We start from the raw sequence: 23,387 nt of genomic DNA, 5'->3' as shown, positions 1-23,387 counted from the left end.
ATGCAAATCATCTTGGACATTTTTTCTCTAGTGCTATTCAAAGCAGTTGTTTTTTTTCTTTCTGAATAATGTGAATAATGTGTTTTACTAATTATTATTTTTGAAAGTTAGTTTTCCTGGGGTTTTTTGGAATACATTTTCACTAGGCCCCAGTCTCCATTCATTTCCAATTCCAGTTTCTGGAGACAGGCATGGTATACTATATTGCTAAAATTGTAAATCTGTCAAGTATGGGCTTTAGCGATTAAAGAAAAAAAATGAAACCCAGGACATAGAGAAGCTGTTAAATTAGTCTAATTAACCCAGTAACTAGCTGATTTGCCTCCTTCAGAGCTGATCTTGAAATGAAAACCTACAGGCCACCCAGCCCTCCAGAAACTGCATTAGACAGCCCTGATTTATGAGACGACATTTCCAAATACGTGCCTCTTAATGCCTGATCCGTGAGGTTTGGCCTGGGTCTGTTGTCAATATGCTCTGATCCAGTTCTGTGGGTAGAACTTCCGGAGTGTTGTTATGGCGACGTTGTACACACACAGGCTCTGTGTAGTACAGCAAACGTGTTTGGATACAGGCGTGGAGGAAAGACTACTGTGAACGCAACGCAAATAGTAAGAAACTAAAATAGACATATTTCGAGTAGAACTTCTAATGATACAAGAAAGAAAATAAAGCCGGAAAAACATAATAAATTGTATACATTTTACATACTTTTTTATACGCTTCTTCATAGTTGTTTGGTATTGCAACTGTCTCAGAAAGATGGGTTATTGGATTGATCTCTATCGACTTTTAATAAACTCGTTTTATTATTCTACTATGATATTTTTCGATGCTAAATTTAAAGCGTTACAAAAGGTCCTTTTGATAGCGATACTGTTACGAAAGCTGGTGACTCGAGCACTGTAGTGCAATCGAGGTTAAAAGAAAAAATGCAGATGACTATTTTTTCTTCTTTTTTAAAATATTGTTGAACAAAAGTGTGAGACCCATTCAGTATTCTGTCTTTCACCTGTAATAATAGCGAACATTCTTTTTACAAGAACAAACATAATGTAGTTCAAAGGAAATATATTCTAAAAATACAGTTGTTTTTAGTACTAGTCTCTATTAATCGATTACAGCTATTATTAGATGTTCGAACAAGACAGTTGCATTATTACAGAGAAGTTGAAACTGTGAAGTGTATAATGGTACTGTTTTTATGGCAGTGGTGAAAGTGTTAATCACTGTTAAATAAACCCCTGTTAAATAAAAGACCTACAGTAACATAATTATTATTTGTCGTTACAGAACAATGAGTACAACATCTTTGCCAAGAATCAACACGTCCTTCTTCCCAAAGATAATCACCGCTGAAAACCACTCGTGTTTTCACCAACAGCGCCAAAACGGGGGACACGGGTGAGAAAGACTGGCATTTGCTTCAGTATCTGATTGCTATTGTGAGACTTCTTTTAAAAAATACAGTTGCTTTTTTATGCGTCTTCGACGTTTCAGTTTCATTTCCGATTAAGTTACACTTACAGTTGCTCTTCTCTTGCAAATGTAAGAACAAAATGTTAAGTGACACTCCACGCGATTCATAGCTCATTATGACAGATGACATTTATTCCATGTTCAATTTATATAAACCATTTGGAACCCTGGTGAAAAGATATACAATATATTCGTCAGTTTAATATTTTGGATTTTGTCTATACTTAAGTTTGCTATACAAAGAGACTTAAACTGTTAAAAACAGGATATATACTTGGAATTAAAATGACTTGTTTTATATCAAATAGTACAGATCCAGCCATTCAAAATGTGCGACGTATGCTGCAGTGAAACGCGGTGGACTATCTGCAACGAACTACAAAGTATATCGTATCTTTAAAAAATAGGGTGAAATTCCTTGTAAAACCACCAGGTGGAGATGGGCTTAGCTGAGCTGTCTTATGTGAAGCATTTAGTCTGTAGGCAGGAAACGTCTAGTTTCGAATCCCGGTCAATGCTGAGGGACAATATTTTGCCAATTACAGAATTTAAATTGTGTACTGTTCAGACTTTTAATAATGTAACGCAACGGGGTTCAGGTGGGCGCCCTTGCCACATCAGGTTGGTCCCCCACCGTCGAGGACTCGAACCCAAGACTCTGGCGTCACTCAACAGGGACCCAGCCTGGTGAGCTAAAGAGAGATCTCTCCACAGCCCAGTGGCTGTGGTCCTGCTATTACAGGGAAGAGCGGTGACGTCACCGCCCTGGTAAGCCGGCTCTTACACAGTACCTGTCGGCCGTATGCGTTTCACTCTCCCCCGCTTAACTCGCCATCCTCAGCGAAGGGCTATCCCACCCCGCTCTGACACCAATGTAACGCAACGGGGTTCAGGTGGGCGCCCTTGCCACATCAGGTTGGTCCCCCACCGTCGAGGACTCGAACCCAAGACTCTGGCGTCACTCAACAGGGACCCAGCCTGGTGAGCTAAAGAGAGATCTCTCCACAGCCCAGTGGCTGTGGTCCTGCTATTACAGGAAAGGGCGGTGACGTCACTGCTCTGGTAAGCCGGCTCTTACACAGTGCCTGTCGGCCGTATGCGTGACAATAATTTTAAACTGTGTATTACAGCATGTTAAACATTAAACCGATTAAAAGGTAGGTATATTTTATAAAAGCAAGATTGCTTGGTTGGACAAAAGTACACAACCTTCTACATTCATACTGTAAATATTTTAATTAAGCATAAATATTTTATGCATCAAAGTCTTTTACTTGGTAACTTACATTGGTTTGTAGTTTTAACGTGCTTGTTCTAACATTATAAAGCTTAGATACTGTACTTCAGAGAAAGTTATAATGTTTTATCCTTTTCTAATAATACATTGTAAGAACACCACCTGCTGTTATTGTAAAAAAATAAAAGTTGTACTGATTTAATACCTCTTGATAGTAATATTAATATGGAGTCATGTAACTAAGCAGCTAAAATATCACTAGGGGACATTTTGGAAACATTTGACGTTCGGTTTTAAAAAAAATATTATTGTCCTTAATAGGCATGAAGTGCGCTGCACCAAAGCAGTTCAAAGCCTAATCAGAGAATTACTTTGTTTCTTACATAGCTGAATATATAAAAATAGTTCACTTTTAAAGCTTATTGTTGGCTACGGTGTGTGTGTATCTGGATGAATTATTATAAGAAATGGTTTAGTGATTACGGATTTCTTCACGGAATTCTTTAAGTTAAAGGAGGGAAAAAGGGCTATTTTTACAAGTTGTGTATCGCCTCTTATATATGTGTGTTTTGTTTCCATTTTCCACAGTTCGCGACTTGGGTTGTCCTCCCTCCCCATTGGTTCATTAATTCATCCACCTTTCTATAATACGTCATTCGTAATCAGCTTCTCGTCCAATTAGAACTCAACTTCTTCAGTATTTAACTTGGATGTTTTCAGAACATAGGGTGCCTTTCGCTCTACTTCGGTTCTGCTCGGCTCAGCTTCGGCTTTTTCACTTATGTTTTGCTTCGGCTTCGGCTTCATCTCTCCTCATTTTCATCAGTTTCGCTTCGTGTGTATGTTTCCATATAGCTTCAGCTTTGTTGGTTTGTGTTCGTCTCATCCTTCTTCTTTCGTTTGTTTGTATTATCCTTTATTTCACCATTACCTTGCCCAAACAAGTTATATCACTTCTGTTTACCTATTATAATTTGTTACAACTATCTTTTCCCCCACACCAATGATTTCTTTCTGAACGCCTGGAATTCCCTTAATGTCGCACTGCATATGCCCCTAGACTATCAGGGTGTGTAACAATTCGTAAAAATATTCCAATTTAAATGCAATACGGAATATATTATTAATAATTTTGTAACAAATTCGGGTTCTTGGGCTTGTCCCTTCGCTGCTCCTGTGTTCGTCCTTCACTGCATGGGCTCGAACCTGGGTCTCCTGTGTTGCTCAACAGAGGTTTTGCAAGCTGAGCTACAGAAGACCTCTTTCAGCACCAGGGGCCAGCAGCCCTGTTATGCGCAGGGGAGCAGAGGGCTGTACTGTCACCGCGCTGCAACCTGCTTGTACCATCTGTATCCCGGCTGTTCGTTACAATATTAATAATGAATGTCTATGGACGAGTTGTGAACTGAAGAGTTAGAGAAGACATGTTGAGTCTTGTCTTTTCAGCTTGGAATTTAACCTTTACAGCAATCCCTTTGACTATACTGTATATTTTTATTTTTTACATAGCCGGATGAGTAAAAATAGATTGGATTAATAAATGGAGTAAGAAAAGATATTTCACACATACTTTGAAACCATACGGCTTTGGAACAGCGGGAGGTGAGACCGGGCTGTGGGGAGGGGCCGTATTTTGATTTTCCTGCGCGAACTGTATTCGCTACAATACTATAATGAGTCCCTGAGACATATCGTTTAAATGTTGGAATTATAAAAAATAAACCTTTGTTGAGTTTGCACAAGAGACAAAAGGTACCTTTTGAGAAATCGTGTACTGCTTGCAAAGTAGCTGATTTTGACGAACAGCCAGTTTTGCCTGAAGAGTTTAAAATCTGTCTGTACTGTAGCTTTATTTTTGAGCAGAAATTCACCTTGCTCTTACAAGTGGCTCTGTTAAGCAGAGTTTGTGTTAACACACCACACCCTTTTGAATGAGTTTTAATCAGCTTTGTCTGTCAAGGGGGGTTGGGCAGAGTGACGGAGAGTGAAATAAATGACCGCTGACACTTTTCCTTCCCCCCTGGTGCGGGGTGGAAAACGTTTTTTTTTTATTTACTGGGAGAGTGAACAGTGAGTGAGTACCAGGGTGTACAGTGAGATTAACACAGTGTGATTAGTGAGATGGATAATTTTAGTAAATATGTTGACAAATGTCTGAATCATTGCTTTCACGCGGCAAGATGAAATTGTATCCAGCTGTGAATCAGCTACTTGACCTTGCCCCCGTGAAATATTTAGTGGGCAGCATTACTCACAGTGTAGTGCCCATAGAGTGTTAATTTTAATACACTGTACAGTATAACAGTATAAAGCACGTACATTTTAAAATGTTTGTAATCGCTATTCTTGCAAGTAGATTTAGTATTCAGTTTGTTTCTGCGTGTTAGCTGGTGGGCAAACGTTCGAGGTGAAAATTCTTCCACAAGAAGTGTACCTTTAAAGCCGAGAAGACCACGCCAAACTTTTTCTCCTCTGTATGTCACTTAAGCCATTCCTTTTTGACACTTTCTTTAGTCACTGAGGTGGGAAGACCCCTTCCCCTTTCCCCTGTCTGACCTGTCCCCATTTTTAACCATTCTGTGTCCGAATCGCAGCGGGTGAGAGAGAGTACGGAGAAACAGAAAAAAAGTTAACCCTGTCTTAATCTTAAATTATATTTTACCTTCATTTTTTATTTTATAGGTACGTATTTTACTTATTTTCTGATAATCAGTTTTAACGTATATTTGAACTAAGTCTTATAAATTCATGTTTTTACAAGATGTGGAAGAAGTGCAACAATTTATCACAGTGCACATTTTAATACTAATTATTGATTACTAATAGTTTATGCTAACTCCTATGTTTATATGAAATATTGAACTAAGTGTGACATAACATCCAGAAATACAATTGAAAATAATCTATGGTATTTGTGTAGATGAAACGTTTCTAAAATTTATTTTTAAAAATAAAAGCAATTAAAATGTATAATCTTCCCAGATGTAATGTCATTAGGAAGTACAATAAGCAACTGCTTTGTTTAACAATGGTTTCAAATATAAAACTGATTGATGAGAAAGCTATGTTAAATGATAATTTAAAAGAGTTCAAGTTAAAAGAAATGATTTACAGTATGTTCCATTATTCAATTTTAAAGGGAGATGGACACGCTCAGCGCAAAGCTGCAGAGCGGGAACTCCATGCCTCCTCTCAGGCCCGCCTGTTATATTCCCTATTAATCAAATTCTAAAAATTATGCGTTTTTTAACTGCAATGAGTGTAAGTATTCATAGAAAAGGTTGAAACAGAGAATACAGAGGGAGTTTCAGAAATTAAACAGAGGTGTGGAACACCCTGTCTCAAAAATAGATGTTTAATAAATTGAAGGTTGTGAAAACAGTGACAAATCACCCCAAGCAAAATACAATTTTAAAATACAAGCAGTTTGAAATTATTAGTTGTTATTAATAAATAATTTAAGCTCTTGCTGAAATGGACAGGCAAACGTTTTCCATGTAATCGCAGGTGAATGATGTTTACAGATGTTTACAAAGAAAATGTACTACAGTAATAATTTGAGCTATATGAATATAATTAAATCCTTAAATTATTATTTTCTTTAGATACGCAATTTCATATTATATTTCCTATTAATCAAATTCTAAAAAGTATGCGTTTCTTTACTGTAATTCATACAGAGGTTAAAACAGTATGACTTTTTATAAGCGATATAAACTTAATATAGTAAAAAGGAGCACGTAAAATGAAATAGTTTGATGCTTAAAATGTTTATGAAGATAGTGGAATACTGCTGTGTATTTTTTATTTAAACTACCAATACCAGCCATATACAGCTTACTTAATATGTTTATATTCCTAAATTAATATCGTTTATGACCTTCAGACATGTTATGCTCCTCTTCTTTTTATGCTCAGATACCAAAAATTCCCTTTAGTTGTAAAATTCCATACTAATATTCAATATTTAGCAGATTTAAACATGCACAGTAAAGAGATTAAATGAAGCAATTGTTTCACTAACAACCAATGCACCAAGAGTGCCGCCTGTCGGTCATTTTGGCCAGCCAATCATGTACTGCGGTATTCCGCACTAATCTGCAGATAATTTCGCACAGTATGGGCTTTTACTGCGCATTTTGAATGGCTGCATCTGTATATTTTAACTTTACCTTTGAGTACTAAATCATATTTACAGTAGCTTTCTCTATTTAATGTAAGTTGGTTGTCCTGCAAGTCAGTACATCATGGATTTGATTACACAAACTGTAATTAAAACAGAATTTCATTTTTTCCAATTAAAAATTATACTTAAGAAATTACTGTGATGAACAATTGGCCTAACAATTCTTTATTCAGCTTGCCATTACATTAGCTTAAATAATGGCATTGGTAACTCATCACATTCTTCCCAAACTGTGCACTGCCTAGACTAGATATTTGATTACAAAGGTGCACTTTCATGTTGAAATGTAGAGGATTTAGCACAAAAGTGAGGAAAGTGTTTTAATTTGTGCCACAGCACAAATGTTTAAAATATTTTCTGATGTCTTCTAATGAGAACTCTGGTGTAAATGCCTCCAGTGTACTTTATTTTTGGGACAAAGTTTTTCAACTCCATAAAGTTCTTTATCTGATTTATATACTTTTGTATTTTGTTGGCTGTTCAATTGTACTTCCAAATATGTCTTTTCTTCTCAGGAATTTACTAATTTGTTCTACTACGTTGTCACCCCTGAATGTTTTATGATCAGGAGCTTAGTTTGAATGATTTATAGTTACTGAACTGTATCTATTTTAAAGTATTTGAGTGGGTGCTTTAATAGATGTGGCTTTCAAGTGTCACTTCCACCTTCAAACTAACAGAGTAAATGCTATTGCTATACTGTAGGTATGAATGTTATACTTTTCTTATTCATAAAGATATGCCTTATAATAAAACTTAATTTATAGTACAGTATATAATAAAGTAAAATTATAATGCAGTTATGTTCTGTGTAAACACATTTAATTTATTTTCAGGAATGTGGAAAGCGGAAAGCAAAGTGGAAAGGCACATCCCTTGAAAGACAATGACAAACAACCACAATTTACCAAGCAAGACATTGCAGTGTAAGTGCAATTTTTCCAATAAATCTAATGATTTACATTTAACTTGTACACTTTATGCTTATCCAGATATTATACCACATGTACAGTATCAGCAGCTAACGTCTACAGCATAAGAAGTATTGTTACATTTTGGTAAAGTTAAAATTCTGTCAGCGTTGAAATTAATTGATTAATTGTTGAAAGTGATTTGTTTTTTATCCTGATTTCTTTACATATTTAATAAATATAAGTAATATGAAACTTAATGTATCCATTGTTACATATCACAATTTGATAAATTGTATGTAATACAAGTAGAGGAAAATGTATGTTATGCCCCCTAAAAGTGCAGGCACAGAACCATGTGTAGAGCTGATGAAATGAGCTCATATTCAGCTTAATGAGAAATGTCTCTTCTCAAATAGTGTAATTAAACCGCTAGTGATTCTCTGTACTGAAAACTGGGATTCATGTTTCTCAGAATAGCTAGAGGAGGTGAAGAAACTTCTGACCATCTTAGGTCCATTATGTATAATTTCCAAAGATTTCCAAACTCCAGGAAAGAAACTTTCATTTTTAATGACAAATCATGAATTATTCTATTTATTGTATACATTGCTCTTTCAAAGGTACAAGACGGATGAAAGGTGAAGATGAATAATATTAGAAAATATATCTTTGCTGTAAAGTAGGACTTGTGGAAACAAAACTACACCTGTTGAACCTCATAGGATCTTGACAAAAATAAGAAGAATATAAATGAGCAAACTCATGTACGTGAGCCTCATATTTACCCCTCTTCTTTCCTTTGTTTCCTTCATATTATTTTTCCTACCTCGATACCATTCCCAAAAGAAAACTGCAGGTAAGGTAACACATGAGAAAAACATAAGGCAGCTGCCCCTAACGTCCACAACAACAAGAGGGATACAAGCTAAATCTTCACTCCTCTTCTAGAGTCTTCTCACTCCACAATACCCTAGTACTTGAATTGCTAGCAGAGACAGAATCTAACCGTTGTGTTCAGAAGTAAACAAGGAAAAACTGTAACCAGCATTGATGATAAAAATCTAACATGATTAATCAAAACCATCACAGCAGATTAGGCATTTTACTGCAACTGCCAATGTTTGTGTTTTCAGCACTTCAATATATGGTCTAAACTTTGGTTATCTGTTATTTTTATCACTCCACTGTGTGAAGAACCATACTTTTTATTAACTTGCAATCTCAGGTTCAATACATAGACTACAGTCTTTAGTATAGCAAGATTTGTATTGCATTTTTAAACCATGTGATTGATATTTGATTTGAAGTAATTAAAGGTATATACTACAGGTATATGTTAAAATGTTAAACCAGACCAGTTTAGAAGACAGTTAACATTATACTTAAGAAAGTATTTTGAATTATTTTTTAGTGATTGTTTTATTTAATTTTTTTCAAAAACGATAAAATACAATAGAGAAATAAAAATAACCCAATATGAACACATCTCACCAATTCTACACAGTGGTGTTTTTGATCAAAATTTTTCATTTAAAGAAAACGTTAATCTTTCAATGCTCAAAACTTTGAATTTTAATCTAAAATCAGCATGGAACTTTATTGCTGTGAGACTCAAACTCAAAAAATATAAACTGCAATATTTATGACCTAGCAAAAACATTAAGAGATAAATGGCTGAAAGTTTTGTGCGCAAATGTCTGACATCGAAGCGCAGTTTTTAATGGCTGACCGAATTAACCTGTACCACATTAATTTTAGTTATTTTCTTAAACCAAACAAAAGTTTTATTTAGTGTTAAATCTGGAGAGCAATAGTACAGTGCCTTCATTATACTGTATGTATAACGGAAAATGGCCAAACATTTTCTGTAACTATTATACTGTAATGACAGTGGCAGTCTACCATAACGTAAAAAAACAATTATACTCACAATTCAAGTATGGCTCTGAACTACATTTTGTTCCATATCTGATAGTATCTCTTATCAGGTTAATGTAATATGTTCCATGAATTGTGTTACATTTGAAAACTGATACAGTAATGTTGTACAAAATTTATGGATAGATTCTGTATTGGACAAAGTGGTTAGAAAGTGGAAGGATGTTTCATGCTTTCCTTTCCCTGACACAGAAATGTAATATGTTTACATAAAAATAATTTTAAATGTGTTTTTACAATAGAATTTGTAGTACAAATTATTGGCAGCAATTCAAACTATCACATAATAAATGAAGGATTTTCCAGTATTTAGGATAATTTCTATTTCTGATAGTATCATTAGGACTTATATTTATATACCAAATATAAATGTAATTTGTGTACAGTACGAAACTAGGAAGTAGTTCAGCCAGCATTTATTAAAACCTCCAAGAACTGTTTTAGGGGATGCTTTTTAGACCATTTGCCATTTGCAGTGGGTGAAAAATGGACAATATATTAAATTACCTTTTATAGAGTTAGCAAAGGTACAGTATGGCTGTGATCTCATAACACTTAACTGCCAAGAAGAGTTACATTTATCAAAGATAGACTTGGAATGAGAACGTCTCATTTAATTTTTTAATTTAAAAGCAGTATTCCACATGGGGGCAACACTCTTTGCTCTCTTCTTATAGAAAATTGTACTGATGTGATCTTGAGTAACATATTTGTTCACAGACAGATTGACATATTTGACAACTCCATAAGCTTAAATAGAAAGTAAGAAAATTGTCAGTGTATCTGTAGCCTCCAAGTGGCATATTCTTATGTCTTTATCGCTATACAGTATGTATGTTTATACATGCTTCACTTTATTACTGTGGAATTGCTGTCTATTACTGTGGAATTGCTGTCTGACTTATTAGTATATCATGGATGTAGTGGCATAAGTACATAAAATACATCTAAGTAATGTATAAGATATTTGAATAAAATGTAAGACTTGTAATAAATTGGTATGTTCTTTGAAAAACTAATTGCTCTATTAATTACAAATTAATATTAATACTGGTTAATTTTAGAGAAGAAAATCTATATTAATTTTAAGGAAAACCTGGAAATAGAATTGTTCTTTATAAAAGCCAGTCATCTAATAGTCATCTAATATTTCTAGATGACATGTTTTCAGCTGTTTTTGTTACAAACTCTTTGTTCATGGCTAGTAACTAAATTTAGTTTTCAATTGTAGCCTGCAATTCATTGGCTTCAGTTTATATAAGAAACTTACAGTACATCATCATTAATTTTTAAAACACTAGAGAAAGAAATGGGCTCTAAATTGATATTTATAACTTTCTAAGCACTCAAATTCAACAGAATAACCTGAACTATAATATGTTCATACGAAGTCGCAGAAATAATACACATTACCATGATTTACATTAAAGGATATTCCTTGCAAATAGCACTGCACTTTATTGATGTTCAAAAAACCTAAATGCCAGTACAAATATTCCCCAATATAGGAATAGCAGGTAAAGTTAATATTTTGCTAATTGTTTTTCCTTTATTTAAAGTTTTACCTTTTTTTTCAATGTATTCTTTAAAAAAAACATAATTTATTAATGGTTATGAATAGTTTTTGACATTCTGGATCCACATGATGTGGTTTTGACTCTTCTTTGAAAGGAGATCTTGTGTTTCTTTCTGTATTACCATAATGGGAAATTTGTACAGGAAAGGATGTGCTTTCCAGAATCGTTGATCTGTAATAGAGGCTTTTCTTTTTGCTTTTGCTTTTAATTATTATTACATTTCAAGTACCCTGCATCTTGCATGTCCTGGGGTTGAGCTGCATGTGGGGAGCATTTGGAATATGCAGCAGCTTGTAAACTAAGAAGTGATTAACTTTTATACATCATTAATTGATATTTCCCGAGGTTGTACTTGCATATCTTTTTACAGTTCTACATAAGGCAAATAGACGAGCAATTTAGAGAGATCCCAGATTTAGATCATTAAATACAGGATGTCTTAGTTAAAATCCAGTTAAGAAAATGTCTGCAGAATGGTAGTTGGTGGAGATCTGATGTTTTAATGTTATTAATTTATATGCAGTATTCCTGGTTTAGATTGCAGACTTGTTTTGATTTTTGTAAGTTAAGATCACTTGAGCAATTCTAGAAATAAGAAAAATAATTTTAATGACAGAAATGCTTTTGAAACCCTAAATATCGTAAGTATTTAAAATAATAACAAATTGTTATAAAGCTGTTGCTTGAGTTTGCTTCCATTTATTGCTATATACAGTAGAAAAATGTCAATTTGATCATCCACAGCTAGAGATAAATTATTGTATCTCTGGCTTGGTTGATTTTAGTCAGTTCAGTCAAATAAGTTTAGTTCTTGTTTCATTGTAATATATGAGAATAATGGAGTGGTGCTAAGCAATAGGGTTGAATTGCTCTGTATCTACGAATTGGGTTCTTACACCCACAAATCTGCTGTCACACATTCTACCCTCAGTAAATATTGGGAAGGACAAGACAGTCAAAGCTGTTATTTTTGCTTTAAAGCAAGGCAGTTTAGGTACACTGTAAATGTGAAGTATATAATACATTAATTTTTGGTTTGTTTTATTGCATTCTAATTATTATTTATTTATTTATTAATAAATGCCCTCTTCACTTTAAGCAAATTTCAGAGTGTGAAAGTCAGTACTGTATTTGGTTGCATATCCCTTTCAGGCAATAACTGCATGAAGTCTGTAACCCACTGAGCTCACGCATACTTTGTACTAACTTCAGAGTTTTTGTTTTCCTAATATGATCAAATGTATTCATGGTATTACCACAAAAAAGGGTATATTATAATTGAGCTTGTCATTTGTATTAATCTCCTAATGGGAATACAAATTCCTTAACTGTAAAACAAAAATAACAATTTTGACTTTGTTGTCCCCTTAATTGCCTTCATTCTTTACTGTATAACTCCTCTTAATCTGATATGTAGATTGACAAGAAACATGCTGAAGACATGTACTGTATATTCTAATCAAAGTTTAACTCATAGCTGCCACACCACTATCGTGTTTTTCCCACCTTTTTTAACAATGGTGGAAGAAAGGATGTCTTGGGAAGAAATGAAAGCAAATCACTTTAGAGATTTTAGGATCTGCAGTGAACTGGAAGAGGAACTGCAGTTCAGGTTTTTTTCTGGTCAGTACACTATGATCTACTCCTAGAAACAGAATCTGCTATGTTTGTCCATTTTTGTTATGCTTGCACTATAAATAATATATTGTTGGACCATCTAGAGTCTTTTTTGAATTATGAAAGTTTTAATCTTTTTCACCTCCTAGCTCTGTCAACTGTTACAATGTGTCTCAATAGGTAAAGCTAATTTTGTATGGCGAGCGGTTCAGTGTGGCCTCCCCAGAGGTCAGTCCTGGGACACCTGCTATTCATCCTGTATGTGCTACAGAATAGGAATATCATCAAGGAGTAACAAATAGGCTTTCTGTGTTAATTATCCACTGAATTGTAAGTCACTTCCAGTCAAATTGGCATGTTTGCTCACTGAATGCTTAAACTGAAATTCAGTCACAGTTGCCCTCTAATTAGTAGAAATTAAACTTACATTAAAATAGAGATTGTTTCTGAAACGGATTAATGAAATATTACCCTTTTAGAGTAGCTTTAGATGGCAATTTTGTAAATATTGTCTCTGTCAAGGGCTTGTCCAGAATTTTTCTCCTAGGTTATTTACTGGTCCCTCTGATCACATCAATGCACATAAAATAGCTTTTTAAAAACATAGTTATATATGCATCATTTTGTAATTTAACTAAATGGAACACCATAGGATAGGTCTCAATATTTTTGTAAGGTGCCATACTTACTGCTTTTGTACCAGATCATTCATGGAGATCCGCAAATGTCATTGTATAGGCTGTACAAATCGCCATTTCAAATAAACTGAAACAGGTCTTTTAGTTGTTTTGCTGCCAATTTTTTTAATTGTCTCCCGATTCACATCAGGATCTCGAGACATTTTTTAAAGCAAACAGAAATCCTATATTTGTTCATATGCTTTTTGCGATTAATTGTAACTGGATTTAAATTTGTGCATATCTGGATACTGTAGGCCTTGTTTTTACTTCTGTAAAGGTGTTCTGGGAAACATAAGAATATAAGAATAAATTTGTATTGCTTTGTATTTTAATCTTTCCTAAATTTACTAGGTCTTGATTTTGTTCTCAGAGTTGCAGGTTTTGAAACTGCCACAAACTCTGCAGCATTCTATTGAGCCTGTGCCGCTCATTACTCCCTCTGATGCATCACCCAGTGCTCTTTGTTTCTCTGATGTACAGCAGGATGTCCATGTATTATTTGCCCTCTGTTAGGCCTTAATTCTGTACATTTTTAAATGAGACTTTGCACCAATTCATGTCTGCTGGGTCAGAGATGCATTGTAGTTTCTTGAATTAGAAAAATGAAAAAGACTTTGTGGCTCCAAGAATTGTTTGGGATATAACAGTGTTTTCTCTAACGCCTTGACCACCATCAGATCCCATTCCTCCTGTGAAGGAATTCCATCTTGTTGTCTTACATTTGCCACAGACTCCGCAGAAAAGATCTGCTCTCTTGCTTTTTCATTCTCTCTTGACATTCTTTTCTTCTCTCCCTACAAAAGAGATTTGGATGCAATCAGACGTTGTGTGGTCTGGGTTTTATATATTTGATTTCAAACACCCTTAGATTTTTATCTGGAAAATATAATTCAGGGCAAAAGTAGCAAAAGAGTACCTCCTGCATACATAGTGGCTATGCAGTAGTAACTAGTTGTGTAGGAACAAGATATCTTCAGTCTGTTAGCCATTTTACATGATCATTTTTTTAAATACAATTTTACATACTGTATTAGTTTACATATTAGAAACCTAAGTTTTCCTTAAGTTTCATAAATGTCATTCCAAAGGGTTTTATGTATTTAATGTGTATTGTATTTTCTTTATTTTTCATATAATTTAATTTGAAAATGAATTAATGTAATTCTTTTTTAAATTAGTTAGTTGATTGTTTTACTATTTGCTACTTATAGTAATCAGTTGAATAATCTCATTAGCAATCTTCCATCATTACATTTCACAATATAATCCCCTTACCACATACATATAATAATAAAACCATACATAATTAAATAAGTGCCACTATGGTGGTATCTATACTGTATATGTCCATTGAATAATTTAATTCTGCCTGTTCATTTAAATGCACATTCATATCATCTATCTATTCATTATCAGAAAGCTATTTATACCTGGTAAGGATGATGGCATCCCAGAAGCTATCCTGCAAACAAAGTGTGTAAAGGAAGAACTACACCCTGCACAGTCTAATCTATTGCAGGTCACACACTTCAGTGACACAAATAGCCAGCGTGTCTGTAGAAAATGGGAGGAAATACTGTAGAAGAACTGGGGAAAAATCCATCCAAACAGGGAAAATGTGCCAACTTGAATACATAAAAAATATACAGATTCAATAAAAAATAATAATGATTTTTTTAAATATTGTGAAGCAATTTTGGTACGTGGATTAATCATCAAAGTGCACATTGTGCCTCATAACATCTTTAGGAGAATTCTCACAGTTTGATTCACTGCCAATTTGTGCTTCCTAATAATCACAATCATATTATTGATTATTTAAAAGAGGATCTTAATTGTAATGATAAATGAATTTTTTCAGAGTTTATTTTTGTGTTCATTTTGGTGTTGTACAGTACGGTATGTCGTGAAATTACTGTACAAATTCTTGCTCAGTGCTTTTCCTAAATCAAACCAGCAGGTGTCCCCATAAACCATACAAAGCATGCAGCACAATGTTCAGGAGTCGACCTGTACAATCTTAATACACGTCTCACCTTTTAACATTGCTTGTGACTTTTATTAATGTTTTCTTTGAAAGAGAATGCTATTTTCATGGCAAAATTACCAGAATATCCTTATTTTTGTCCTATGCCATTAACTGATGCGTGAAACAAGTATGTTAGCATATTGTTACAGGAGTTGCATAGCATTAGAGTGGAATTTAGCTAGGACAGTGGGGTTAACAGCCCTACTCTTTTAAATGGTTTCTTATCAAGCTCTCTTTTACATATTCAACGAATGGTGCCTCTGTCAATCATACTGTGGCATTAATTTTAGAATTATAGTCCGGCGGAAAGAGTGGAATGACCTACTGGTCCACAACCACTAGCAGGAAAAAGATGGTTTTCCTTGGAGGATTCCCATCCCAGTACTGACCAGACCCAACCATTCCTAAGCTTTGAGATCAATATACTGTACATAGTGGTTATGCTTCTGCCTTAAGTATAGCTATGATTATAATAACAATAAGTAGAATATTTTTATAAATTGGGGTTCACAAAAATTGAGAATTACTGAAATTAGAATGAGTGGGATAATCAGCAATTAAAATAATCATAACCCCCCACGTTGTAAAACATATGCCAAGAATATAGAGTCTATAGAGTCTATAGAGTCTACTTTTTCTCTACGTTTGAGGAATAATTTGCACCAGCATCATTTACCATGCAAAATAGTGCTTTATATAACTTCCATCACTTTTCTTTTAAAGATACATCAGTTCTTAAAATAGATTAAGTTTAGAAATAAATACAGATATTTGCCATTGTAACTTAAACATCATGTGTGATACATCAGTGTTGAACTTTGTGATATAAGAAAATCTGTAGAGGCCGTTAATCTATTGATATCACTGTAGCACTGTTTTTAATACCATGTGAATATGAAGAATACATGCAGACTCCACATAGAAGGCAGCCCAGGCCAGAACTGAATTCAGGACCCAAGAGTTGTGAGACAGCAGCACTAAAAATTATATCACCTGAAACTGTACAAATTTCTAATAATAAATACACTTTCATTGAATAAATAAGTATACTAATTATGAAAGAGATACCTCGTTAATCAATTATAGCAATTAAACAAGTAAGATGGAAACATAATTAATAATACATATAATTTAAACATTTCTGTGTTGAAATTAATGAAAATGTCAAGTAGGTTATACAGTTTTCTTTTCATAAAACAAGCTCAGTCCAAGATTAATGTTAATTTTGAAGTATGAAACAAGACCTCAAGGTGGTACGGTATGGATGGGGTCTGCAAATAATTCAGAATTTCGCTTAAGTATAGAAACCTGTCTAGAATGCATTGTTCCTGTAATTTCAAGTAGCTGTTTCATTTGAGTAAAAGCCACATACTGCAAGAAAAGTAAAAAAGCACAATTATTGTCTCGTGGTTTTGATATACTACTGAAGTAGAATATTTAAAATTTTGAGAAAAGATCATGTATAGACAAAACTGGTAAAATCTATAAGTCATGGATTTTCCTGGTGGGCATTCAGTTTCACAAAATACTGTGTAAAATCATGGGTCAGCTTCAGATTCCTTTACATTTTTAGAACATAGTTTAGAACAAATCAAGTTGAAATTTGTTTTATAATATATATCACCAAATGTTATCCTGTAAAGGTTTATGGCTGTTTTATATACACATTTTATCTATTTTATAAATATATATGTCGATAATTATCATAAAATGACTGTCAATTAAATACCCCTGTACAGTATATAATCAATTACCACATTTAGATATGATAAATTCACTTTTTCCATTATTTTAATGTGTTTCTTTTCATTTTTAATGGTCCTCACATGCTTTTTTGTCTAGACTTTAAGGACTGTTTTCCTAAGCATTTTCATCTTCATATGTTAATATTACCTGTGATAGGCTGGTGTCCCGTTTAGGGTGCACCCTGCCTTGTGCCCCTTGCTTGCTATGATAAGCTCCAACTCCCCTGCAAACTTGAATTGGAAGTAGCCATTAGAAAATGGATGGATGTTAATATCAATTAAGTAATTCTGCATTTTATCCAGAGTTTTTCTAGCATAAATAACAAGTGCCATAATGTAAGACACTAGATAAACATATGAGGGTATTGAATTGAATTGCATATTGTTTAATACCACTTAATTTCCTAAGGACTAATTGTAACAGGGACTTGCAGTGTAAAGGAATGGAATACCAAAGTTGCCCATCACTGTTTTGCAAACTGAGAATATTCATTTTCACTATAATCTGCCCTTAAAAGCCATTTACAATCAGTAATACAATTGTTGTGCATGCTGTAGCCAATCTAAAGCAATCACCCTTACCCAGACATTTCAGCAAAGGAATGAGTGCTTAATATCAGGTATATACAGTATGAAGATAATTTGTCAACTCTTATGCACAAACCTCTCTCCACATACTGTAGTAGAAATAAAATAGTTAAAACTGTGAAAAATCTAGAGAAAGTTTTGCATTTTCTTTATAAAACTTGAATGGGAAGAACTGAAAGGTAATGCATATACTCTAATAGTAATAGTAATAATAAAGAATGTAATCCTTTATAGGACTACAGTTCACTTACTGTATTACTTTGCTTTTGCAAAATGAAATGTATAGATAAAATAAAATAATAGATTCGTTTAATTCCTAAAGTAATAATAATCAGCCAAAAATAAGCATAAACTTTTCCAACCGTCTTCACCTCTAGCACACCTCTCTTCTTTAAGGGAGTTATATAATCATCAGTAGAAATTCATCCAAAATTCTATATGCATGGAATGGAATGTCAGAAGTTCTTTATACTGTACCTCCAAGGTAGAAATAACTAACAAAGAAATTCCAGGTTAAATAAAACTTTTTTTGTTCTTGTGCTCAAATATATGTTTCTTGTATTTAAAATGAGAAGACATTGCACAATAGATAAATTATTCTTATTCTTCCAATTGAGGAGAATTATCTTCTAAGCTGTTGCCAAGGAAAGAAGTAGTAAAGAGGATAGATTAAAAATAAGGTAACTGATTTCTTAATTCAAAATATAAATGCAATATGTTTGATTTTTCATTCAAGATTTTAGTGTTATTGATCAAGGTATAAATACTGTCCCTTACTATCAATTAAGAGATTAATATCTGTCACCATACTGTCATTGGTATTAATTAACTCTTAAATATGTTTTGCTGTGCTGTGCTCAGTAAGCACCGTTTTGAATTTTTGTATCATTGCTGTTACATCGCTTCTGAGAGTGTTACATTTGGCAAACCTGCTACAGCAACTTCTCACACTTTTTATGTATACAGATTTTTGTTTTATAAATTAAAGATTTTCACTTCAAATGTCTACACAGATCTAATCCTGAAAAAGCTATATAACAATAAGACTATTGCATAATGAATAAACTATAATTTGAATGTGAAAATATTTTTTCTTCAGATAGCAAAAAAAAAATCATAAAAGAATAATCTGACTTTGATTGTAAGGCTTTTATTTTAAAAGAGAGATGTAATAGGTTGTGCATTTTACATGTTGTGTGAGTGCCATCTGGCCCACTCAGTTTAAGGCCCTCTGCTCTGTGTGAATTGTGTCCGCTTCCATTTTATGTAGAAGGCCTTCTCTGTTTCCTAAGTTTAGTTTACGGTGTGGTATACAGACTCTGGCAGGGAGAGGTAGACCATTATTTCCAGGATAAAAGGCAAATGAGAAACCCCTCAGTCATCTGCATCTCCAGGAGGTAAAATGCATGGAGATGTGAGGCATAGCAGGGTACACAGATGTAAGCTAGAAGCTTGGGTGCATTGGGAGAAATTTATATCACTGTTTTTTTGCCTAAACATTAATGAATTCTGTTTTTCAAGACAAAAGATTCGTGAACATGGGTACGCTGAAAATATAGTTTAAATGCCAGGTTGGTTATTTTCAGCAGGGACACTTGGATGGTTTGACAAACAGAAATTATGTTCTATACATAATTTTTTAATTTTGAAGATTTATTACTAAATGTTTAATGTAAAATCTAATGCAGTATTTTTCAGGAAGGAATATGGCCCATTCTATTTTTTTATTACGGTCTACTTTGCTCATGGACTGGACATTAAAGTATCAGTGCATTTTATATGGGCACATACAATGTATAACAGACTGACATCTCCTGTAATGACTGTAATTGATTGCAAAAACAAATATATTAAGGGGCTGATGCATTAGAATTAACCTTTTAGTATGCTTTCTTTTTTCTCTATTCCCAGTTACAGGAATTCACACAAACACAACATCTGCGTAGACATGCTGCGCAAGGGTTATCACAAGTCCTTCTCTGAGCTCTTCGCTCTGATCCAGAAGTGGAATGCCTCTAGGGAGGCTGCAGGGCCTGGGTCAGCCATATGGCAGCAGGAGCCCCTTGAGGAGCAGCTTGATAAGCTGGATCAGCTTCAGCACTTCCTGACCAGGGCTGAGGCAGCCCAGAGAGCAGGTAAACTGGGGAATTCTGGGTACCAGAGCAGCAGGAGCGGCAGCAGCAGGTGCCTGGGGGAAGAATTGGAAATTGTTTCATCTATGAATTTGCCACATTTCTGAAAATTAGCACATAAAAACTTTAACCTGCCGAGTCCCCGTGATATAATATACTAGTTGAATCTTTACAGTACTTTATGTTACTTATTTTATTTTTAAGCAAGCGTCTGTACCTTTGCATTAACGTGGGTTTATTTTTTCTCCATCATTAATAACAGAAATAGAGGTGCTGAGAGGTCATATCTGAGATGTCTTTTGGGAATCCTTTTTTATTTCATATTTATGAGTTATCTGGCCTGTGGTTTATGCATGCAGAACATAAAAAATATGGCAATAGTTGCCTGAACTCTAGACACCTCTGTAAGCAGAAATATATTAAACCTGCTGTAAAAGCAGTGATATTGCGTGTCACTGAGAGCTTTTCTGTTGTGTGACAAATCTAATAACACAGGAAATGATATCCTTTCAGCTGGACTCTGAACTTAATGGTGATTGCAACAGTTGCATTTTTTTATATATTGCAGTTTTGAAGTAATGAGAAAATGTTTTGATCATTTAGAATACTTTAAAAAAATGGATGATAAGAAAGTATGCTGACTTAAAATCCACCGACTGCCCAAAAATTATAGTTTTATATAAATTATTAAACGAAAACTCATATAACTTTAATTTGTATAGAAACTGAGAGCTTGAGATCAGGAAACACAAAATTCTGTATTAGACATTTGTGTCTTAGATTTGTGGTATAAAATTAATAAAAACATCTGTAATTATACTGCTTTTTCTAATACTTTTTTATATTATTCAAATATCTTCCTGGACCATATGTTGTACTTACCCTTATCCTAAATACAGACCCTCTTACATCCTTTGGTTGGAATTGTGAAATTTTAATCTTCACTTCTCATCTTTAGGTAAATATATGCAGTGGTAGTTAATCGTTAGTAATTTCTAGAAAATCAAATCATTCTTTTTTATGTAGAGATTACAGTGTCAGTGATTGTAATATGCAAGTAGTGATTTGTGTTTTGGATTATTTCTTGCTGTATGCCTGCCACGGTTCTGTTTGAGGATGATGTTGCATTCATAGCAATGGAAGTTTGAGACAGAAGAAATGACATTAAGCTTGGTTAATGGCTTTTAATCTCAATGAATGGCTTAAATATTGCCACAACGATGCCAATCAATTCATAGATTGGTTGCGTGACTGTTTATATCGAAGCAAGTGTAGATTTGTCTGTGAAGTCATGTGCGTGACTCATTTCTAACAACTTATAAAGTGTCTCCCTGTAATAGTTGCGGTATGGTTCCCAAAGATTTGTGGAAAGAGGGGAAAGAAGCCGTATTACAATGTTTACATATTATCCTGATTTTAGTTAAAAGTACAGCTACTTACTGAGCTAATTGTGTAATTTCATGCCTTACATATGCAAGTAATATGCTGAATTTGTATGTAATGAACATATTTTGTCTTTACAATTGTGAAATGAGTAGACATGCAGATCCCAATGTGGATACATTTTAGATGATGATCCAAGTGTACAGATTGTGACTTAAATAAATTCAAGCTTGAGCTGTACTCATAAAATAATAAAGGAAGGATATCCATTACATGTAAATATGTAATGGTGAATGTTTTGCTTTCATGAGATATTTGCATTTATTTGAAGGGTACAGTGCACTATAGGTACTAATTGCCATGATTGTTTTTTTATTTTAAGGTCGTTATGAGGATGTTTACACAAATCAGGTGTCATTGGCACGCTATTTTGATAATTCAGAAGACAAATGGCTGTCGGATCACTTTTTCGAGTCCAGTCTTCACACTGCCTCCCTAATTAAGATTGATGGTGGCAAAAAAGAAGCTGAAGCCCATTCAAACATGGGTAAAGTCTACATGGAAAAAGGTACAGAAAAACTCAAATATAAATGATTTTGAATCAGATTTTAAAAGTGGGAAATTAAATATCATGCATTTATAAGATTTACTTTGCACAAAAAGTTTGCTTACTTGTCAAGCTTACAGTAATTCAATATTAAAAATCATGTTTTGCATCATCTTAATTCTACCCCCAATGTAAGGTGAATGTAATCAATGTGTTACATTTGTATAACCATTACAAAAATCAAAAGGTTTTACAATATTAATTTAATTCAAGGAATCTGTCTTTTAAATGAGTAATATACAATTATTGTTTTCTATTAAAAAATCCAATTAAAAATGTAAAAGATAGTCTTGCCTTGGATCACTCTGAGTGTACTATAGGACATAGACACTAGGGTTAACACTCTTTTTCTTTAGAAAAGTGCTATGAGATATTTAATAACTAAGTAGTTTATCAGCTCATCTGAAGGACAGTAGCTCTTACAAAACAGTGTCCCACAGTCACCATACTGAAGTATTAATTTGGAAATTCTGGGCCAGTGGGAAGCATACCAACTACTAGTCAACTAAGATCACTTAACAATGTGTTTTGTCTTGAAGTCCATAAGAACATAAAAATGGTTAGAAATGATATGGAACCATTTGGTTCCTTTAGATCATCTGAGAGTGGGAACAAATCGTAGGAGGTTGTAACTAATTGATTTGTGGATCTCATCCAGTCATTTCTTCAAATTTTCTTGTAATTGTTATCAGATATTTAAGACACACTGTTGTGCACACTTTTTAATGTGTTGGCTTTGGCATAAAATATTATTGTTCCACTTTCAAAAGCATTTATTCATATTACACAGCAGTTCCTAGTTCATTATTTGTGTTTTACTCCCTTTAAAATGCATTATGCATTAATTAATATGCATTAATTTCATACATTTGAGGAAACTTTCCTGTCTTTACAACTATCTAAATCTAGGATCTAAAATCTGCATTAGTTCGTTTTAATATCTGTAAGCTCCTTGATTGAGATGGCTGTGATTTCAGTTTGTCAGTTTGTCAGTCTGCAGTCTGCAGTTTAACATGGAGGTGGTCACATGATATGGATATTTAAAACAACTACTTTTTTTTTTTCATTTTTACACCATGTTAAAAACCAAATGAAGGCGCCTTTAAGGTTATACGTGTTTTTGTATATACTGTATAAGGTACTGAAATATTTAAACCTGAATATTGAAATGAGACAGAAAAATAGTTTGACCTAAATTTAAACTTAAGTCAGAAGGATGAATGACAGGTCTTGAAATGCATGCACTGGCCTTACTGTTCATATGCCCTTAATCCC

General features: G+C 33.8%; 1 protein-coding gene across 6 annotated transcripts in view; it reads left to right on the top strand.

Moving 5' to 3' along the window:
- Window positions 1–481: 481 nt before the first annotated feature.
- Window positions 482–23,387, top strand: part of ttc29 (tetratricopeptide repeat domain 29) — a 91,810-nt gene continuing 68,904 nt past the window's right edge. For 4 of the 6 annotated variants that reach the window (XM_088633146.1, XM_088633147.1, XM_088633144.1 and 1 more), the window contains exons 1-5: window positions 482–611; window positions 1,294–1,404; window positions 7,739–7,828; window positions 19,875–20,125; window positions 21,888–22,073. In XM_088633146.1, coding sequence (XP_088489272.1) covers window positions 1,298–1,404; window positions 7,739–7,828; window positions 19,875–20,125; window positions 21,888–22,073 — 634 coding nt within the window. In that variant the 5' untranslated portion in view covers window positions 482–611; window positions 1,294–1,297. The remainder of the gene's footprint in view (window positions 612–1,293; window positions 1,405–7,738; window positions 7,829–19,874; window positions 20,126–21,887; window positions 22,074–23,387) is intronic. The other 2 variants (XM_088633143.1, XM_088633145.1) reach the window with 2 other exon arrangements.

The sequence above is a fragment of the Lepisosteus platostomus genome, chromosome 1, assembly GCF_059453375.1.
Source record: "Lepisosteus platostomus isolate fLepPlt1 chromosome 1, fLepPlt1.hap1, whole genome shotgun sequence".
Lineage (NCBI taxonomy): Eukaryota > Metazoa > Chordata > Actinopteri > Semionotiformes > Lepisosteidae > Lepisosteus > Lepisosteus platostomus.
Note: the sequence above shows the minus strand (reverse complement) of the source record. Positions and strands in the feature narration are given on the sequence as shown.